The sequence below is a fragment of the Leptodactylus fuscus genome, chromosome 11 (assembly GCF_031893055.1).
Source record: "Leptodactylus fuscus isolate aLepFus1 chromosome 11, aLepFus1.hap2, whole genome shotgun sequence".
NCBI classification, from domain to species: Eukaryota; Metazoa; Chordata; class Amphibia; order Anura; family Leptodactylidae; genus Leptodactylus; species Leptodactylus fuscus.
In genome coordinates this window covers 39253756-39275614 of record NC_134275.1, presented here as the reverse complement: position 1 = coordinate 39275614, position 21859 = coordinate 39253756, and the positions used below count along the sequence as shown (strand labels likewise).

General features: G+C 45.1%; 1 protein-coding gene across 1 annotated transcript; it reads right to left on the bottom strand.

Annotated features, from left to right (window-relative positions):
* Window positions 1-6315: 6315 nt before the first annotated feature.
* On the bottom strand, window positions 6316-21086 carry UBAC1 (UBA domain containing 1). The gene is made up of 10 exons (XM_075260340.1): window positions 20866-21086; window positions 16731-16851; window positions 16569-16642; window positions 15501-15608; window positions 14985-15087; window positions 14740-14848; window positions 14401-14620; window positions 12076-12162; window positions 11004-11142; window positions 6316-8334 (listed from the first exon to the last, which is right to left on the bottom strand). The coding sequence occupies exons 1-10, from the start codon at window positions 21001-21003 to the stop codon at window positions 8219-8221; spliced, it is 1215 nt and encodes a 404-aa protein (XP_075116441.1). The 5' UTR covers window positions 21004-21086; the 3' UTR covers window positions 6316-8218.
* Window positions 21087-21859: the final 773 nt, after the last annotated feature.

The window sequence follows — 21859 nt, the reverse complement described above, 5'->3', positions numbered from 1 at the left end:
ACCATAACAACACCGCCCCCGAATTTTACTGTTGGCACTACACATGCTAGCAGATGATGTTCACTGGGCATTCGCCATACCCACATCCTGCCATCGGATCACCACATTGTGTACTGATTCGTCACTCCACACAACGTTTTTCCACTGCTCAATTGTCCAATGTTTACGCTCCTTACACCAAGCGAGGCGTCGTTTGGCATTGACCTGTGTGATGTGTGGCACCCAATCACCTGACCACGTTCGAAGTCCGTGAGTTCTGCGGAGCGCCCCATTCTGCTCACTCACGATGTCTAATGTCTACTGAGGTCGCTGATATGGAGTACCTGGCAGTAGGTGGCAGCACAATGCTCCTAATATGAAAAACGTATGTTTTTGGGGGTGTCTGGATACTTTGTTCACATAGTGTATATGGCACTAATACTTGCAGCTGTTCACACATACTGTTAGTGGTTGCATCAAAGTCCTAATTTCCAACTCTTCAGAACTGTTCTTCATGACTTGGGAGAGATGTAGCAGAGCAGAGTCTGTTCTTCATGTCCATTCCATATGACACTATTACAATTGCAGCACTGAACTGAATCTTATAGGCCCATATCAGACATCATGCACTTCATCTACTATATGTATGAACACTGCCCTATACAATGCAGTATACGTGTGACTGGCTCATTGGTCAGGCCGAACCTGCATTCCATAAATTATTTACCCATATTACAGGCCTAGTGTGCAGCTAATGGGCAGTGTACAGGGTTAAAAGATGTATAAAGGCAATCTAGTATGCAAGGCATATAGTGTGAGGACTTGTGTGCACTCATCTCACTTGTACATCTGTATTTGGGAAAGCTGGGTGACTAACAAGATGGACACCCAGACTCCGAAGTCAGTGATATCACTACGTAACTAAGCAGATATGGAAAAGCTCAATAACAGTCAGGAACCACAACAGCCTTTATACTGGCTATCACCCAGCTTTTCCAGGTCCTGACAATTGTATTTTTTATGTCCCTATTTGGGAAAGTGTTTAAAGATACTTTATTCAGAGGTGTAAAATGAAAATGTGGGACCACAATGCAAAATTTGTAACAAGATACCTAACAATAATCTGCTTTATAGCGCTGGTCTCCTCATATTGGAAAAAAAAACCTTATGTGTCTCCTAAGGCTCCAGGCCCGGGGTGCAATCTCACCCTCTGCACCTACTCAAATTGCACCCCTGGGCTTACCTACTGGGTTGTGTGTCATAGAGATATCAGCTGCAACTTTGCTTTAATTTCAGTGCACAAATCATGTAGACTGGGGATCATCAATCTTTGGCACTCCACCGTCTGTGGAACTAGAATGTCCAGCATGCTCCATGCACTTTGATCGGTCACTACAAAAAGAACAGAACAAGGATGCATGCTGGGAGTTGTAGTTCCATAGCACCTGGAGTGCCAAAGGTTGCCTACTCCTGATGTAGAGGTTGAACTACAGGCTACATTATAAGATGACGTCCATGGAGGTCTGTGAGCTGGGCCTTACTGATGGCTACATCACAGGGGCCCATGACATACAACTGAGCCCCTTCATTTTTTTTTCCATATGTCCAGGGTGAAGGGGCAGAGGCGTGAATATTTGGGTAAGGGTTACGTTACATCAAGGTCACCATGCTCTATGTAGTTCGGACACCTTATCAGATTTCTAGCATTGAGCCAGACATGATAATCCTCTGTAACTTTACAATGTGCCGAAACCTCCACCACATAACAGATCCTGGACTGCGGTGAATAACCCAGAGAAATTCATAGGCAGAATTGTGATTTATTCTCCAAAATACTGCAGATTTTTCATCCAGAGAATGGCAGAACGTTGTTCTTTTTATTTTTCAGCATCACCGTCACACGGATGACAACCATTTGTGGCTGTTTACGTGAAAAGGGCCCAGATCGTCGATTTAATTTGTCACTTTAATTCTAACGAAATCTGCACCAAAAGTGTACAAATTCTTAAAAGTCTCAACAAATTTGTAAACTTGACATATTTTTAAATAAAATTTTTGCATAAAACAAAATTGTGATTTTTTTTACCCAAATATGTTTTGGACTATTTTCTCTATAATTAGTATCGACGATCTGGGCCCTTTTCACGTAAACAGCCACATTTTGTTTCATGGACCCATAGACTTGAATGGCTGAGAGGAGTAGAAAAAAAAAGAGGCACGTGCCACAATTTTTTTCTATTTCTCAGCCATGAAAAAAAAAACAATGGGGCATATTTATGAAGACTAGGATTATCAATACAAGTCATTAGTGTGAAAAGGCCCTAAGGTCACAAAGTGTGAACACGCTGCAAAATTTCCCTCTTCTCCTGCAAGCCAATGCTGCAAAAAAACACTGAAAGTCAGGTGGTTTGGGCTGCAGCTCAACTGTGTCCATGTCATACCAGGAAGGCTAGGGTTGTATATAGGAGACGCATAGTTCATCTCTATTTGCACCATGCTGTACCTGAAAATGCCAAGTTGGTGGTTGTGCTAGCTGTAATAGACATAAAGGCATAGCCCGCCTAACATTCAATGAGGCAAGGTAGCGCCATCTACTGGATCCGCCGTACCTTATTTCCACCAATACGAATCAGTCTCAACCAGACGTAGGGAGCATCAGTGCCTAATATGGACAGCTTCTGCAGCTGTCACTTTTGTGTAAGGTCCCATTGACTGGTGCAGGGGGTACATTGTGAACAACAGTAGACCGGTAATGAATACCACGGTGCCACCTACAGGGAGCTTCAGTAATCTGGTTTGCATGTCTCATTGCTGCAGCCATTGTAACTAAGCTCTGCTCAGAACATCTCGTCCTATGAAGACCTGCACAAACCCTTAAAATACCAGTTTATTTCCCTGCTGGCATGAGATCTCTTGAGATACAGTTCTGTACAAGAAACCACCCACGGCCTTTGCTGAGGCACAGATGCCAGGCGGCTGGGGTCATAGAACATGCTGTCATACTGAATTGGCCTCAGTAGGTTGGGAATATTCTCAGCTCTTCTGTTTCCTGCATGTGCTGCAAAATCTGCATCAAAAAATGTATATACAGTATGACATGCAGAATTTCCAGGTGTAAGATTGTGGTACTTGTGAGTCCACTCTAAAGAATGGTCTCAAGTACTCACCAATGACTCGGGTCAGGTGTAACCTCATCTTAAAGAGGATCCGGTCAGCAGGTCTGAAAAGTACAACATCCCACATGTGAAAACCCCAATATCATACATCATGGGATTGGAACGGTCACCCTTGGTAAATTGGGATTTTGTTTATCCAAATTCTATTTAGCTGTTCCAAAGATATAATCCCTGGTAGTGTTGATATCATAAGGGTAAGTTCACACAGGGTTTTTTGGTATGGAACCTGAGGCGGAGGCCACCTCAGGTTCCGGACCAAAAAACGGGTAGCCACGACTGAATGCCGGTGCACTGCATCGACATCCAGGTGCGCACTCCGCTCCAGATTAGGCCCAAATCAATGGGCCTAGTCGGGAGAGAGTGTCTTCAGGCGGATATCATGAGGCAAATCCGCCTGAAAGAATGAGCATCTCGCTTCTTTTTCCAGGAGCCGGAACAAACGGCTCCCGGAAAAAAGAACTGACTGGCTCCCATTGATTTCAATGGGAGCCGTCTTTTTGGTCAGGATTTTGAGGCGGATACGGCCTCAAATAGTTGGACAATAGTTGTAAATTGTCACTACCCAAACTCCATCCTCACTACACCCAGTAGCCATTATTTCCCATGGGTAGAGGGTGTTATACTGGCCCCATGCCCCAGATCTCTAGTTCTTATCACTCTTTACAAAGCCATACAGCCTACAACCCCAGAGATGAAATATCCTGGTTGACTCTTGTTTTCGGACCGCAGTCACCATTGCTGAAGCTTCTATTGTTCTTTTCTTCATAACTATCTCCCATTGGGCACAATACAGCCACGGACCATAGGAAAATCCTTGCTATATGCTTTCAGCTTTTGGTTTAGAAAGAATAATGTATACAGTAGGTTCTGGACAAGGCGGGGATCATCAAATACCTTTACTATAACCCCAAGTTATATCCTGACTCTAAAACCCAGCCCAGGCCTAATATACAGTCCTATGAAAAAGTTTGGGCACCCCTATTAATCTTAATCATTTTTAGTTCTAAATATTTTGGTGTTTGCAACAGCCATTTCAGTTTGATATATCTAATAACTGATGGACACAGTAATATTTCAGGATTGAAATGAGGTTTATTGTACTAACAGAAAATGCGCAATATGCATTAAACCAAAATTTGACCGGTGCAAAAATATGGGCACCTCAACAGAAAAGTGACATTAATATTTAGTACATCCTCCTTTTGCAAAGATAACAGCCTCTAGTCGCTTCCTGTAGCTTTTAATCAGTTCCTGGATCCTGGATAAAGGTATTTTGGACCATTTCTTTCTACAAAACAATTCAAGTTCAGTTAAGTTTGATGGTCGCCGAACATGGACAGCCCGCTCTCAAATGATCTGAAAACAAAGATTGTTCAACATAGTTGTTCAGGGGAAGGATACAAAAAGTTGTCTCAGAGATTTAACCTGTCAGTTTCCACTGTGAGGAACATAGTAAGGAAATGGAAGACCACAGGGACAGTTCTTGTTAAGCCCAGAAGTGGCAGGCCAAGAAAAATATCAGAAAGGCAGAGAAGAAGAATGGTGAGAACAGTCAAGGACAATCCACAGACCACCTCCAAAGAGCTGCAGCATCATCTTGCTGCAGATGGTGTCACTGTGCATCGGTCAACTATACAGCGCACTTTGCACAAATAGAAGCTGTATGGGAGAGTGATGAGAAAGAAGCCGTTTCTGCACGTACGCCACAAATAGAGTTGCCTGAGGTATGAAAAAGCACATTTGGACAAGGCAGCTTCATTTTGGAAACAAAAATTGAGTTGTTTGGTTATAAAAAAAGGCGTTATGCATGGCGTCCAAAAAGAAACAGCATTCCAAGAAAAACACATGCTACCCACTGTAAAATTTGGTGGAGGTTCCATCATGCTTTGGGGCTGTGTGGCCAATGCCGGCATCGGGAATCTTGTTAAAGTTGAGAGTCGCATGGGTTCCACTCAGTATCAGCAGATTCTTGAGAATAATGTTCAAGAATCAGTGACGAAGTTGAAGTTACGCCGGGGATGGATATTTCAGCAAGACAATGATCCAAAACACCGCTCCAAATCCTCAGGCATTCATGCAGAGGAACAATTACAATGTTCTGGAATGGCCATCCCAGTCCCCAGACCTGAATATCATTGAACATCTGTGGGATGATTTGAAGCGGGCTGTCCATGCTCGACGACCATCTAACTTAACTGAACTTGAATTGTTTGTCCAAAATACCTTTATCCAGGATCCAGGAACTGATTAAAAGCTACAGGAAGCGACTAGAGGCTGTTATCTTTGCAAAAGGAGAATCTACTAAATATTAATGTCACTTTTCTGTTGAGGTGCCCATACTTTTGCACCGGTCAAATTTTGGTTTAATGCATATTGCGCATTTTCTGTTAGTACAATAAACCTCATTTCAATCCTGAAATATTACTGTGTCCATCAGTTATTAGATATATCAAACTGAAATGGCTGTTGCAAATACCAAAATATTTAGAACTAAAAATGATTAAGATTAATAGGGGTGCCCAAACTTTTTCATAGGACTGTATCTTTCTAACAGCAGAGGATTTGCCACAATTGCATGGAGCGTAAGCAATCCCAAATATATCCATCGCTCATCCCTTTCCTTTCCTGATAGTTTGCTATAACGTTTCAGCCTGGAGTTCATATTATTTAGCTCAAAGTGAATAGTTGAGTCTCGATATAATTGTAACAGTCCCTCAGCTGTAAAAACTCTTAAGATCTGTACAATGCTCCAAGTCAGTTGAAGAGAAATTTGAGGCAGACCTCAGCCTCCCTGCCACGGGTTAGGCCCAGATGAATTGGCTTTATCAGTAGGGAGCCTCCGTGGAAGACTTAGCTGTGTACACTGTGGCAAGGTCGAGCAGGGCATTCATGTCTGCAGCGTCCTGCTCTGATCTCTGCATCCCATTGAAAAGAATGGGAGGCAGAATCAGAACATACCCTAAATCTGCTGTATGCCAGGGGTGCAAATGGACCCTCAGCAATCTGAGATCAATGGCCTTCCCTAAGAAAAGACCATCAATGTGTAAAGGTGGACAACCCCTTTACGAAGTAATGTAGAAATACTCAATAAGCCTTAGTGGATGTAATAATGCAAAAATATTGTTTTTCACCCATCTTTCCCAGGAACAGATTACAAGAAATAAACAAGAGACCATTTAGGGTGTCATATTGTTTTCCTGCCGCATTAACCATTCGTGCCTTTTGTATTGTTTCATTTAAATATATTTTTCCAAAAATTAAAAAATACAAAACGACCAGAAAAAGTCCATGATCTGGTGCGAGCGCACACACAAACACAGAAGAACAAAAGCCAATCAAATAAATTAAAAACCGCCCGACTATCTGGTGACTACAGAAGCGTCCATGTGACAGTAAGTCCCTGGTACTCATAGCATGGCGGACAGGAGTGTAAGTCTTCCCGCCTCAGGTTACTTGCAGCAGCTCCGGAGGTATATGGATTTTGCATATGTAATATTTCGGCTTTCTGTAACCTGTTATGTTGAAGAAGTAGTAGAAATGCAATGTCCAGATCTTGGCTGCTTAGAAGTCCTGTAAATAGGCTACCAGTGGACTATAAGTCACAGCATGCTCTGGTGGCCGATAGAAACTGGAAAAACAAAGACTGTAGCGCTCTGAATTGATACATTCACTTGCAGATAATATGCTTGAGGTTTTAAAGAGTTTTTACCCCCCACATGCAGAATTGATATGGTCGAAACCAGGGTTTAACCACAGTCTCCACATTGCAGCTGCCTGCTCCATCCTAACCACCCCAGGGTGACATGATCAACTCCACTCGTAACCCTCTATGGTGTAGCCATTAGCTCCACCCCATCCTTCCATGGTGCAGCCATAGACTTCACCATGACCTATCATGACACAGGGATTGTTTCCCCCCCCTGAATTTGCATGGTAAAGGGATTGGCAACTCCCCTTGTCCTTTCATAGTGTAGAGATTGCTTTCACCATTTGACATTTCAGGATGCAGGGATCAGCTCCATCCCCTGACCTTTCATAATGCAAGGATCATCTCCACTCCCTGACCTTTCAGGATGAAACAAACAGTTACACCGTCTGTCCTCTCCTGGTACAGCCTTTGGCTCCATGCTCTGACCCTTGATGGCGTGGCCATCAGCTTCACTCCTGTCCACTCACGTTGACACCCTTAAAATGCACTGTCTGTATTACCCACATCTGACCAAGGTGCAGCACTACTCAAACTTCCTACCGTCTAGAAATTCTGATAGTACAGCACTAGCTTCTTGCATGGACTAAACTAGCATCCCTAACACTAAGAAAATAGGACAATACGCATATTGCATGGGTCCCACTACTGGCTACCTGCAATGCCTTACATAGTGCCCAGGGAAATCAATGGACTCTCCATATAATGTCACACAATGCAAGGCAATGACAGCCTTGGCTGTTCCTTACAGAAACTCTTCCTTAAAATTGATAGAGGGAGGGTCTCCAATTCAGAAGCCCTTCTATAAGCAGCTGTCTAAACTGGGGTCCCCATTATAAAAGTGCTAGCAGCATATATTAGGTTAGTATTTCCTACTGGACATGTTCGTACCTTCAGGTAAGTTTTATATACCTTTCTATGACTGTCTGATGCAGCAGGACATCTGATAATTGGCCACCTATAAGGCCTTGCATTGGGTGATATATCAAGGGGAAGTGTACCAAGGTTGTTAGGAGGAGCTAGAGAGATGTTGAAAGGCATCATGGTGGTCGTCCCAGTCGATTTTCCCATTTTCAAAGTAGGAAAGCACATGACAATACCACACCGTAATCCCAAAGCATAGAATCCCAGTGATCACCTGCCTGGTCTAATCACAAAACAACCCAAATAACATCACAAGTATAAGTAGAATTGATGAGAAGGTTAATGAAGCAACACACTCACACTCTCCTGAGCAAGAACTGACACAGGCCCAGAGTAGCTTAAAAAAATCATCAGTAAGGTTTTGGTTTTCGCACTTTCCCCAAGTCCAGAGACATAGAAAATGGGGGATCTTCTTCAGGGAGGGCAGTGCCCCCTACGTGCGGTTTAAGGTTTGGAAAATCCTAGATATCTGTAACATTACAGGGCCGGTCTCGGGGTCGTTCATCCACTGTGTACTGTTCAATGGGTTTTCAAGCATATCTTCAAACGCTGCAAAGGAAAGCACATCATTTAGTGAAGGAGTGAGGAGCAGACTATGTTGGGTGAGCTGAAAACTACAACAGATGGATATAGCGAGTTTCACAGTAAAATTAAAGGGGTTTTCTAGGACTTATGTATTGATGACCTATCGTCAATATGGGATCATAGAGGGACGACATGCAGGACCCCCACCAATCAGCTGTTTGCAGAGGACACATTGCAACCAATTCCCTGTGCTTATGACGTTACAGTTATCAGACACATGGTTCAAGAGCATCACTGTGCCTGGGATTCAGTGAAGAGCCTGTAGCACTCTAACCAACAATGCGGACTCTTTAAACCAGCTGGTCTGTTGGGTGCCTAGGTGTTAGGCACCCACTAATCTAATATTGATAACCTATCCAAAGGACAGGTCATCAATATATAAGTCCCAGAAAACCCCTTGAGGCTAAGGCCCCACGAGACGAACCGCAACTATAAAGCACTGCGGAAAAAAACTTGTCAGCAACGCATCGCAGTTCTTCCTGCAGCACTTTAAACAGTAAGCTCACTGGGTTTTCCTCCGCTGACTTTCTGGAACAATTATATCTATGGGTAACCACCGGCGTTTTTGTAGATATAATTAATATGCTGCGATTTCCAAAATCACGCCGGTTTTGGAAATCGCGGCGTGTCCACGTTGCGGTTTTTACCTCAAAGTGGGCATGGGATTTGCAAGAATCCCATCCACTTTGCAGTAAATGTAAAAAGCTGCCATTTTTCCTACGCCATTTCCGACCTGTGGGGCCCCAGCCTGAAAGGGGTTTCTCTCATCAGAGGCATCACCTTTCAGAATGCAGCCTGATCCCGGCTTACCTGGATAATTTTGATAAAGAAAGCAGTGGCTAGCCAGGCCAAAAAAATGTAGGTTAGGGAAATCGAGCGGCTGCGCACTGTTAAATTGCCTACAATACAGCTAGTTCTGTTATCTCTGGCACTCTGAATGGGGCAAAAAAAAAAAAAAAAAAAAAACACCTCCCCTGTATACCTGATCAGTTGGGGTCTGAACGGATGGACACCGACAAAATGCAACTTAAATTTGTTTGAAATACCCCTTTAACAGACAGATGCTGCTACCGCTAGGAGGTGCTCAATTCTAAAGATAAGGATATAAATCTGCATGCTTTCCCTAGTGGTGACTGCATGTAATTACAATGTATCACAGGAATGAGCCCCCTCCCTTCAGTAACCCACAGTTTTCCTCTATGGTAGGCCATTGCACACTCATATTGGACAAGGCCAAAGATGCCTATGGATGAAAACAACTGTCATATGATGCCGTAGAAAAAAAGCTTTAAAGTTGCATCTTCCGGCAGCTAAAAATGTCTACAATTTGATTTCTCAGTTTCATCTGTTCCTGGGAAAGCTGGGTGACAACCACTGCATGCATCACTTACATAAAATAAATGAAGGAGTATTGTAGAAAAGAGAGATTGTAAAAGGGCAGGATGTGCAACCCTGACTCCGTCACAAGGCTGTGAACTCAAAGAAGGGCAAAGTATTTAGAGTGTTGCTATTTCAGCCCTGGCACGGGCCTGTACTATATCTGTCAGCTGGGGACTGGTACAATATAGATCCTATGACATATCTCCTGTAACTGTACCTACACTGGGATTACCGGAGACACTGAATCTCTCTGAATGGAGAGAGCACAGGAAAAAAAAAAATCCAACTACTAAATAGATATATGGTGGAAACCCAGGTTTATACAATAACCCCAGTAATGTTCATTTTACCCTGACTATTGGCTGTAGACACGGGGTGCTACTGATAATTGGGGGAGTGTTTGCAGATTATGAAGGTCACTGGCAGTACTGGCCGTGTACTTTACAACACACTACAACATACACATCAATGATAGACCGCTGAAATTAGAGAGGCCACCATAGCAGAGCCGACAGATTTCCTATAAATATATCTTTTATATGTTAGGGGGTCACATATTCAGAATTTTCATATCTTGTCCAGAGCGAGGAGCGGATACAGGCGTCTCTCTCTTTGTAGGACCTGTCCTGTTTAGCATCACACAGACAGTCCATTGATTGAAATGTGTAATATGTGTGATCCTGAATCTTCCCTGCAGAGAAATTAACCCCTTCCCAACATCCACCACAAAAGCAGAGCAGGGAACGTATCTGCTAGATCTTGGCAGTATTGCCTATGATAAGAGTCTCCTCTGATTCGCAGACATTAATCCCTTTCTGTTGCTTCTCTTACTTTCCTCCATCTCTATGGCACCCAGTAGCCTTACGAAGTCTCCCTGACCTATCATGGTAATGCATGTATTGAGGCTTGCATATAGCAATAGATACACAGGAATTTTGCCATAGACCGCAATACAGCCCCCAATGGGAACTAAAAAAATATAAGCGTTAAAAATAAACATATAAAATAATTTTTGCTATGCTGTATTGAGAAAAAAAAACCAAAATGGTTGAACCGCCGTTTCGCATTCCAAAAAATTTTGAAGAATAAGCCATCAAAACATCAAATTTTATAATTTGTCCCATAGCGGGAAAAGGCTAAACATTTGCTGCCAGTGACTGGCATTTCCTGTAGCAGTGAATGGCCCAGGGTATATCAGCTGATCACAAGGGGCACTGCAGAAATGAGCACATCTGGTCCAGTGAGGCACTTACCTAGTAGAGTTTTAGGGTTGGTTAGCCCTAGTTGTACAACAGGGTTGTCAAGGATGGCTTGAAATAAAGGACTAGAGGTATCAATCCCTTTGTCCAAATCCTCTGGTGAAGGTTTCTTGTCTCCTAGTAGCCATTCACACTGTAATAAGAGGAGACTGGTTGAGCATCAGGTTTTGGATTACATCACATCCCATAACTATATCAGGCAGAACTACAGACAGTCAGACACCAAGTTTATAGACTGCTTGGAATGATTTCTGGGTGTCTCTGGGAGCTCCTGGTACCTTCTACATTTGTTTACTTGGTTCAGCTTCCTGCTATGTAACTTCCACTAGCTATCTCTCACCTCAATCACCCCCTCTCATACACCCCCTCCTTTTCTCTCTAGCTATCCCACCCGCTACTAGCTCTTCCCAACCTACTCAGCCTAAACCCCCGACCCCATTATATACTTATCTCTCTTCCTTCCACCCAGGCTTCTTCCTGCGGCCGGGCCCATAATTCTTTTCTGACTGCTGGTACGCGCTCTTGTCCCAGCGCTGCTCTTCAGCGACGATTCACCTCTACTGCGCCAGCATTCAGAAAAGAAGGAGCAGCAGTCCCTCAGGAAGAAGCCTGGAAGGTATGATGGAATGGATGGGGGCTAGTAGTAGTGACATTCCATTTCCGGAAATGGATAGTCACCGAATAACCAGCTAATATCCCGGAGGCAGTCACATGACTGCCCCAGTGATATGAGTAAATAGAACATTTTAATTTAATTAAGTAATTTATAAAGTAGGAGGTGGGAGGGTGTTTAGATTAGTGATAAAAGGTGCACCTAAATTATAAAGAGGTTCTGTTCTCTTAATAATGCAGACACACACCCGTGCACCAAAACTGAAGTTTAATCTAGTCAAGAACTGGCGTATATGTCATGTATAACTCATACCAGTGAGATATAATAGATTATCCAGGCTGAGGCATCCCCCACCCCCTCCCCGGCCACCTTGCTCTCTATCCACCTTTGCAAAAAGTAGCAACCAATGCACAGAATAAACTGCTGCGCAGTAGTGTCAGTATTAATACTCACTGCGGCGTCCTGCTGATTGTTGTTCACACGAAGGGCATCAATAACTTCTTTTTCATCAAATCCCATTTCCATCAAAGCTATAACAGCCTAGAAAGCAAAAAAAATTATAAGAATGACTCCAACCTCTCAAAAATCTACATCGTCTCAGCACTACTATGAGTTATAGGACGATTTCTTCACCACTGATGCCTAAAGCTAAATTCTGCTAGTTTTTGATACTAGAGCTCAGTGCATTGTGGGTGGTTAGATGGCTATTATATAGAGTGAAGGTAATAACCTGCATGTCTGATAATGGGCTGGTGATAATCCGCTTGTATGAGCAAGAAAAACTAGCTCTGCATGTGAGTGGAAAAAAACAACAGAAAATCTATCAAACTTGTTTCAAAAGGAAGTAAACCTAAAAATGTGTCCCTATTGAGATCCCGATGTGGGATAATCCGGGACTGCCAGAACTATTTGCCCTCCCGGGTGCAACAGAGTTGGAAGCAGTTTGGTGTTCTGTCCCTAGCTGATGTTTATGACCAAGGGGCTTTCTGTACTTTTGAATCCCTAAGCGCCCAGTTTGGTATCCCCCGTTCCCAGTTCTATAGATTTCTCCAAATCAGGCATGCTATTTCTACACAGTTCCCCTCACCTAGTGTAACCATTTCAGCATATCCTCTTATAGGGGTGCTCCGTTCCCAGAGTCTTCAAGGTCTTATCTCGACATTGTATGACCATCTCATACGGGTTAAGATGTCTAGTTTGGAAACCCCTGCTTTGCTGAGATGGCGCACTCTTATCCCCGATCTCACAGACGATACTTTCTCTGATCTTCTGGAGTCAGCACAGTTTGTTTCCCCTGCTACTAATAATAAGCTGATACAAGTTTACATCCTGCATCAAAGCTATCTGACTCCTGCACGCTTACACAAAATGGGAAGGTTGAGACACCCTGGGTGCTTGCAATGTACTGGTATATATGCTGATTTTTGGCACATGATCTAGGAGTGTCCGATCATTAAAGGTTTCTGGTCCGAGGTCGTAGGCCTGTTATCTGATATACTGGGCACTCCGATTCCACTCTTACCTGAAGTATGTCTGTTCGTAGTTTTAGATGAAGAGGTATGGCCGTACCACTGACGTATCTTTTTACGGGAATCGCTTTTCTTAGCCAGGAAGACGATTGCCCTGCGATGAATGGCTCCCAGACACCCCTCCCTCCGCATGTGGCGGAAGCTGGTGAACTCCATTGTCCCGTATAATAAAGTAGTATATAAAGGCAGGCTCTGCCCTCAAAAATTTTGTAAGGTTTGGGGCCCGTGGTGCGACTCTCCCTTGACCCTGTATACTGACCATTCTTTTCGCTCTGCCCTGAATGCACTTGTTCCTTAGATGTTCAAGGGGTGACTCTGGTCCATGCTTATACTGCATTTGGAGTAACGTGTATGTTTCGGTGCATGTTTTTCTGTTGTCTCTCTTGTTTTCTACTCTCGTCCTCAGCAGGTTGGATGGAGATTGATACCTCTCTTGACTTTCTACTGGATGATTTTCGCAAACCTTCAATTACTAATATGGACTTTGCAGCATGGTTTTTGGTTCTTTTTCTGTTTGACAAGATTTTTTGGTCCAAGGTTGCTTTGGATTGTGCACCCTTTGCCATCTCTTAGGTCTTATTTTTTCTTGTACTGTAATTTGTTATATACTTTCTCAATAAAACGAGTTTTTTTTAAAAAAAAAAAACAACCTAAGAATGAACAATATTCAACCTTTATGTCTATGTAAAAGTAGGTTATTGTCATATGTCGTCTGAAAAAGATACACAGATACAGCAGAGCCACGTTTATCCAACATTAAAATGGTGTCTCAGGATTGCAATACTGATGACCTATCCTTAGGATAGGTCATCGGTATCAGATTGGAGGGTATCCAGGACCCCGGACCACACCATTCTGCTGTTTGAAGAGACCACAATATTATGGTTAGCACTGCGGCATACAGTACATTGTATAGTGGTTGTGCTTGGTATTGCAGCTCATCCAAATACACTTCTATGGGACTACTACATGCGGGCTACGTGACAAATGAACCTAAGTCATTGGCCTGTGAAGTGTAAGTTACAATCATATGAATGCTAGTGTGAGCAACTCATCTGTGGGGTCCCCTAAGAATACTTCAGTATTTAACCTCCGGACATCTCGGACAAACGGACATCTCTTGGACTAAAACATAGGGGCAGAATACCTAGTGCTTAGGAAGGACCTAGGGGTCAGACCCCCATCATTCTGTCACACCCTAATGAAATCCCCCTGTCCCAGCTGTTTTACGTATAAACATTTCACTTACACGGGGGTCAGGACGAAACTCTCGTTTCCGCCGGATTTTCTTAAAAATTTCAGTAAGCTCATCCTTAGGGTCTTCTGCAGTAGCTCCTTGAAGTGATCTTGAGTCTGCTGATGCTGAAGCACCAGCCACCTCTGATATGTTCTCATTTGGTAGAGGTGTATCTGCTGTTGGATCATCAGCATGTTCAATCAACCACTCCATGGCCTGTGTCACCGACATGCTGAAAAAGCAAACGACAGATCAGAATTAGAAATAACATGCTGAGAAGAGACGCCGCCAACCCATCTAATACTACAGACTTCTACACAGTCCTATTACCAGTCACCAGAAGGTACCTACTGATTTAACCGGAGGGCCTTCACTGCTCGGCTTTCCGGGAATCCCATCTCTGTGAGGTGTCTTAACGCTACTTCATCCACTCGATCCTCTTCATCCTCATCTAACATGGCTGAAGTGAAGGAAAAGCAAGACTTGAGTCGGGCAGGACATAGTGCGGCCATGCAGTACATACAATTCAGCTAGCTGTGAGACCTCACCAAACCTGCAGGAGGCGAAAGGATGCACAAATATTAACCCATACTTGCCATTTGCCTTTTTAAAGAGTTCGACTGCATCAGGGTTCAGTGCTAGCAACTTCTGGGCAACTTCAATAAGAGACACCAAGATCTTCCGAAGCTCAGTCTGAAACTGCATGAGATGGACAAACTTTAATCCTGAGATCAAAAATCTGCATGAAGGATTGGGAGATGAGATGTGTACAGGAAAATATAGAAACATACTATAAACTTGGGGCTCAGGACTCACTGGAAAGCTCCCACTATGTGGGACTGCTCAATGATTTTGTAAAGGGGACTGTGCAATACTACAACCTCCCGAAATCACTGCACAATGTGTACAAGTTGGTAACTTGGTACAGAAGGTTCCAGTGATATGACTGACCGCATATTGGTAGAATATGGCTCTCCTGAAACCTGCTGCCTCTGCTAGGCAGCCACAGAACGAATGTCTGTTTCATTCAAGTATCAGACACTGCAAAAAAGGTTCTGAAAGCTCTAGGCACGCTATGGCAAGAACAGATTATGGGGCTACACAGTACTCACATCTCTCATGTTGTGATGAGCAACCGTGCGATCTGCAGTACGAGCCGGCAGACCTGCAGTAGCCTTGAGAATGGCGTCCTTATCTGGGGCCTTTTGATCCTGTTTCCGCTGTAAAGTAAAAGTCAGTCTGTAAAGGTTATTAAAACTTTTCTTAAAGAGGACCTTTTACATTCTCTGAATTCAGCACACTGTCATCTTTGCCGTTATTCGACCAGATAGCAACCACATCACCTGGCCCCTAAGTCACTACGCTTCCTCCCTCCACTGCTAGTTACCTGTATTATGAAGGCTGGCTTATTATAATGATGTATTCATCCAACCCTCAAGATACAGGTAACTAGCAGAGGTCATAGGGGTGGAGGGCCACCATGACCTGGGGGCCATCACATAACACAGGGTCTAATACAAAACCTCAGAGGAAGTAAGTGACGATAGACTGGAGAACCTCTTTAAATGATTTTATTCTGTTTATCTGCAACCACCACTAGGGGGGGCTCAATGCATACACATGAGATCGAAGGAGCCAGATTATAAGCATATGATATGAAGTGAGTGCCCCCTACTGGTGGCTAGAATTATACTATATAACTGTTAGGGGGCGCTCACACTACCGTCAGTGTCCGACAGCTAGTGCCCGCTGCTAAGGTCTGTTCAAAATCTTGCACGGACATTAGCAGCGGACACTAGCTGTGTCTGTGACATTTTTCATTCATTTAAATGGAGATCGGGTGCGTTGTTTTACACTCCATGCCTGTCCTTAACTGTCTGTTCCTAAAGATGTCAGACTTTTCCAGCAGACAGAAAAAAACCTACGTCGGGTTTTGCTGTCCACTTGAAAAGTCGGACATCTTTAGGAACGGACAGTTAAGGACAGGCATGGACTGTAAAACAACGCACCCGATCTCCATTTAAATGAATGAAAAATGTCACGGACGCAGCTAGTGTCCGCTGCTAATGTCCGTGCAAGACTTTGAACGGACATTAGCAGCAGACATTACCTATCGGACACTGACGGTAGTATGAACGCTCCCTTACTGTGAAAGAAAGCAGGGGACAATTTCCACCAACCTTCTCTTCTGCTGATACGTCAGACATCTTTGGTGGTGGGGGAGGAGCCCTCTTTTTGATTAACAACAAGACATCTGTGGGGACAGGACAGATAAGATTGTATACTACAGACTATAACCTTCGCACTGTACAACCCGCCATGTTCCCTCAGTCCTGAGATACCTCTGTCCTGAATATTCTCTTCTGCAACTGTCTTGGTATCAGACAAAACTCTCTCAGAAGAGGCATGGACCAGCTTGTGATGAGTGAGGCTCTTGGGGTCTTCCAGGCTTCCATGGGCACACTGTGGGCATAAAGCAATGATACCATCTGTTAACAATGGCATAAATACCAAGGATATTGTTTCTCTGCTTCCTTAAAGGGATTCGCATTGCTGCATGATCTGTGGGCTCTGACGAAGCATTTACATAGGTCATGCACTGTAACATCACAAGGAAAAATCACGTAACATACATTCCAACATCTAAGGGAGAGGCTGGATACAGACCACGGTGGTTAGCTTTAAAAACCTACTGAAATAAAGGGGTTGTTATACTGACTTCTGGCAAGCCGTCCCCAAGCTGTTTTTCCTGGGATTTAGGCAGAATCAGGGCGGGTGGACAGCAGCACAAGTGTGAACGCCCCCTAAGACACCTCTGGGGACTGTCATTTTATGAATCTGACACAAGAGGTCCACTCATAGACTTGGGATACACTATCTGTCTCTGGTTGCAGTAATCCCAGTGAAGCTTTGTAGTGTACAGTAGAATCTGTTACTCAGATAACTCCTGCTGGAGCCAAGCATGACGTCAGCGCCAAGTGCTACTCCCACAATGCTCTCCCCTGAACCCACAACTCCCATGATTGTCACATCTAAATATTCCTCCAGCGCAGAGGTCCTGTAACACAAGACCTGCTGCAGCATCTGATGCTGGATATTTCTATTGTCCATAGGACATATTCTCCAGGTCAGTGCCTCCCCTCTCGCCTGTGCTGCCCTCCATGAAACATGCATCAAGGATCCAGCCATGTAGTAACACCTGCTGGGAAATGCCATCACTTTATGATCAGTGAGGACAGAACTTCTTGAACAACCAGCAATCATTACCTGGCCATCCGTTATGTAGGAATGCAGTGTTGGCGCCGCCACTGAACACAAAGTGATGACATATTCCATACCAGATGGGACTATACAGTAAGATATACTGTGCCATGCACATGGTAATAGAGTCATTTCCTGAGGCTGACAGGCAATGTCCTAGGTAACCAGAGGAGAGGAGATCAATAGCAGGGCATCCTCCTGACAGGACAGCTCCAATCTATAAATAAGAAGGTTTATTATTAGCAGGCGGCACAGAAAGCTCTAGCATGAGAGGCAGTGACAAGCAGCAGTCCAGGGACCGTCATCAGATGGCAGGAAGAATGGAAAGGGTTAATAAGACAGTCCTGCTAGAAGAAAGATTTCAGGGACACATTTTGCATGGCGGTTCCAGCTGCAAAATTCAACAGTTGGGACCCCGAGTTATCAGGAGAATGGAGGCCCAAAAGTGGCCCCCTGCATCCTCCATGTGAATGAAGCGCCCGTGCACCAGCCTGGCGCTCTATTCACTGCTATAGGGCTGCTGGTACTGCAATCTCCCCATAGAAGTGAGTGAAGTGCTGGTCACACAAGGAAACTCGCACTTCATTTGCAGGGAGGGTGAAGGGGGACTTTAGGACCTCCGTTCTCCTGATCGCTGAGGGACTGACCTTTGGGATAGGGGATAAGTGTCTGTAATGGGACAACCTCTAAGTTGTTTCCCATCAACACTTTTTTCCCTACCCACCGTATACGTCCGGTAGAGCATTTAGCTGAATATATCAAAGATGCAGCAATGGAGACGAGTGACCACTAATCCATTCACGTAGGTGGACACAGGCTTGTATACGTGGATCCCAAGTGATCTCAAACCCTGTGGATAAGTGGAAACTGTTTGACAACCCCTTTAAGCCAGCGCAGACGGCAGAAACTCAGGCAGAATTATGTATACTAAACTTCTGCCATAAAAGATAAGCGGTGCCATTGTGGTGACACTACTCTGTGCCACTAAATACACCATAAATACGTGATCAATGGACCCTGAGAAGAGGGACGGGACACATTCCATGATAGGGAATGACCTCTGTGGGGTATTAGACAACACAACCCCCCCCTTTACATTAGGATCCATAGACATAAATTAGAAGGACTGTCCATCTATAATGGATGAGGATGTGCCAGGAGAGGCTTCCTAGAAGGGCATCTGGACTATGGTTCATGTATCAACATATATATTTCATACATGTAGTAACTCAACCCCCTCCGCAGGGAGTGCACGCATGTCAGTCAGTGCAAGATTTATACATATTCCCACCTATTGCCCAAGGCAACCAGATTACAGGTAATACTCATGATGGAAAGTGAAAGCAGCAAACTGATTGGTCGCTATGGTCACTGCTAATAACCCAAAATCTCCTCATTTATGAGCCCTGACAACCTCCATACTGATGAACATACACAAGAGTGGTGGGAGAGGACTGACAATACCCCCATTATTACAACAAAGCCTACACTATTACATGGGTGATACCCCTACATTATACGACATCCCTCCATACAGTATACAGATGAGCAGTGCCGCCCCCTCCATACAGTATACAGATGAGCAGTGCCGACCCTCCATACAGTATACAGATGAGCAGTGCCGACCCCTCCATACAGTATACAGATGAGCAGTGCCGACCCTCCATACAGTATACAGATGAGCAGTGCCGACCCCTCCATACAGTATACAGATGAGCAGTGCCCCCCCCATACAGTATACAGATGAGCAGTGTCGCCCCCTCCATACAGTATACAGATGAGCAGTGTCTCCCCCTCCATACAGTATACAGATGAGCAGTGTCTCCCCCTCCATACAGTATACAGATGAGCAGTGGCGCCCCCTCCATACAGTATACAGATGAGCAGTGCCGACCCTCCATACAGTATACAGATGAGCAGTGCCGACCCCTCCATACAGTATACAGATGAGCAGTGCCGCCCCCTCCATACAGTATACAGATGAGCAGTGGCGCCCCCTCCATACAGTATACAGATGAGCAGTGCCGACCCTCCATACAGTATACAGATGAGCAGTGCCCCCCCATACAGTATACAGATGAGCAGTGTCTCCCCCTCCATACAGTATACAGATGAGCAGTGTCGCCCCTCCATACAGTATACAGATGAGCAGTGTCGCCCCTCCATACAGTATACAGATGAGCAGTGCCCCCCCCATACAGTATACAGATGAGCAGTGCCGACCCTCCATAAAGTATACAGATGAGCAGTGCCGCCCCCTCCATACAGTATACAGATGAGCAGTGCCGCTCCCTCCATACAGTATACAGATGAGCAGTGCCGCCCCCTCCATACAGTATACAGATGAGCAGTGCCGACCCTCCATACAGTATACAGATGAGCAGTGCCGCCCCCTCCATACAGTATACAGATGAGCAGTGCCGCCCCCTCCATACAGTATACAGATGAGCAGTGCCGACCCTCCATACAGTATACAGATGAGCAGTGCCCCCCCATACAGTATACAGATGAGCAGTGTCTCCCCCTCCATACAGTATACAGATGAGCAGTGTCGCCCCTCCATACAGTATACAGATGAGCAGTGCCCCCCCCATACAGTATACAGATGAGCAGTGCCCCCCCCATACAGTATACAGATGAGCAGTGCCCCCCCCATACAGTATACAGATGAGCAGTGCCGACCCTCCATAAAGTATACAGATGAGCAGTGCCGACCCTCCATACAGTATACAGATGAGCAGTGCCGCTCCCTCCATACAGTATACAGATGAGCAGTGCCGCCCCCTCCATACAGTATACAGATGAGCAGTCCCGCCCCCTCCATACAGTATACGGATGAGCAGTGCCGCTCCCTCCATACAGTATACGGATGAGCAGTGCCGCCCCCTCCATACAGTATACGGATGAGCAGTGCCGCCCCCTCCATACAGTATACGGATGAGCAGTGCCGCTCCCTCCATACAGTATACGGATGAGCAGTGCCGCCCCCTCCATACAGTATACGGATGAGCAGTGCCGCCCCCTCCATACAGTATACGGATGAGCAGTGCCGCCCCCTCCATACAGTATACGGATGAGCAGTGCCGCCCCCTCCATACAGTATACAGATGAGCAGCGCCGCCCCCTCCATACAGTATACAGATGAGCAGTGCCCTCCCCTCCATACAGTATACTGATGAGCAGTGGCGCCCCCTCCTGTACATGGCAGCCTCTTACATGTTTCAGACACCTCTCCTTCAGCCTCTCCAGTGTCATGTCCTCCGTCACCTCCTCCAGCCACTCGGCCCCCTCCATGGTGCAGACATGGAGCCTGAGCACTCGGCCCGCGAATATCTTCTCCTCCTGCACGAACATGGAGCATCCCCACCAGCAGCGGCCCAAGGACAGGCAGGAAGACAAGCCCGCAGCCCTGTGACCGGATCCCCCCTCCACGAAACGGAAGAGTCCCCGGGCATGATGGGACTTGTAGTCTCAGGAGTGCAGCAAACATTCCAGAGTCACCAGCAGGTGGCGACAGAGCAGCATCACTTACCAGACAGTGCGGCAGATACTGGAATGGAAAACATGGGAGGATTACAAATGGTGATAAATGGCCGGGACTAGCGCCCCCCGCTGCCCGAAAACTAAATCGCACTTGTTACTTGAGTTGTCACAATTTCTTCTATTTCTGAACTACAATAATTCATTGCATGTGACTCTGTAGTGTATGGCTAACTTCAGTTCTGCGCCGGTCTGTTCATTGTTCTGGTGTGACCTGGACAACTGACAGACGGACTGCTGCAATAGCGGATACATCCTGAGCCTAACAGACCCCACTGACTTTAATGGGGTCCATTGTTTTAAAAGTAAAATCAGTGAACTTTCTCGTCTGCTAGTTTCAGGCGGACGCTGTGATGGAGACTTCAACACAGATGTGAACTACAGGGACACAGGACTCCCAACTTTCAATAACCGACCAAATGTGTGGCGCTCATATGTGCCGTGGCGTAGTTAGTTATACATACTTCCCAACTTTTGAAGAACTGAAAGAGGGACAAAATGTGTGGCGCGCGTAGTGCGCCGCGGCAAATTTAGCCCTGCCCACTTTTGTGTTGACTCCGCCCATTCGTTAATTTTTCATGTGCCCGCACACAGTATAATCCTCCTACAGTCACCCGTAAATTATATTTCCCACTTCTATCTCTCCCCCAGTTTCATATACACCCTTCAT

Excerpts from the sequence above, each read along its gene's own strand:
- UBAC1 (XM_075260340.1), bottom strand. The coding sequence starts at position 21,003 with ATGTTCGTGCAGGAGGAGAAGATATTCGCGGGCCGAGTGCTCAGGCTC. Across the intron at positions 15,609-16,568 it reads ACGTATCAGCAGAAGAGAAG|CGGAAACAGGATCAAAAGGC; the intron begins GTTGGTGGAAAT and ends TTTACTTTACAG. Across the intron at positions 12,163-14,400 it reads AGTTTCGTCCTGACCCCCGT|GCTGTTATAGCTTTGATGGA; the intron begins GTAAGTGAAATG and ends TTTGCTTTCTAG.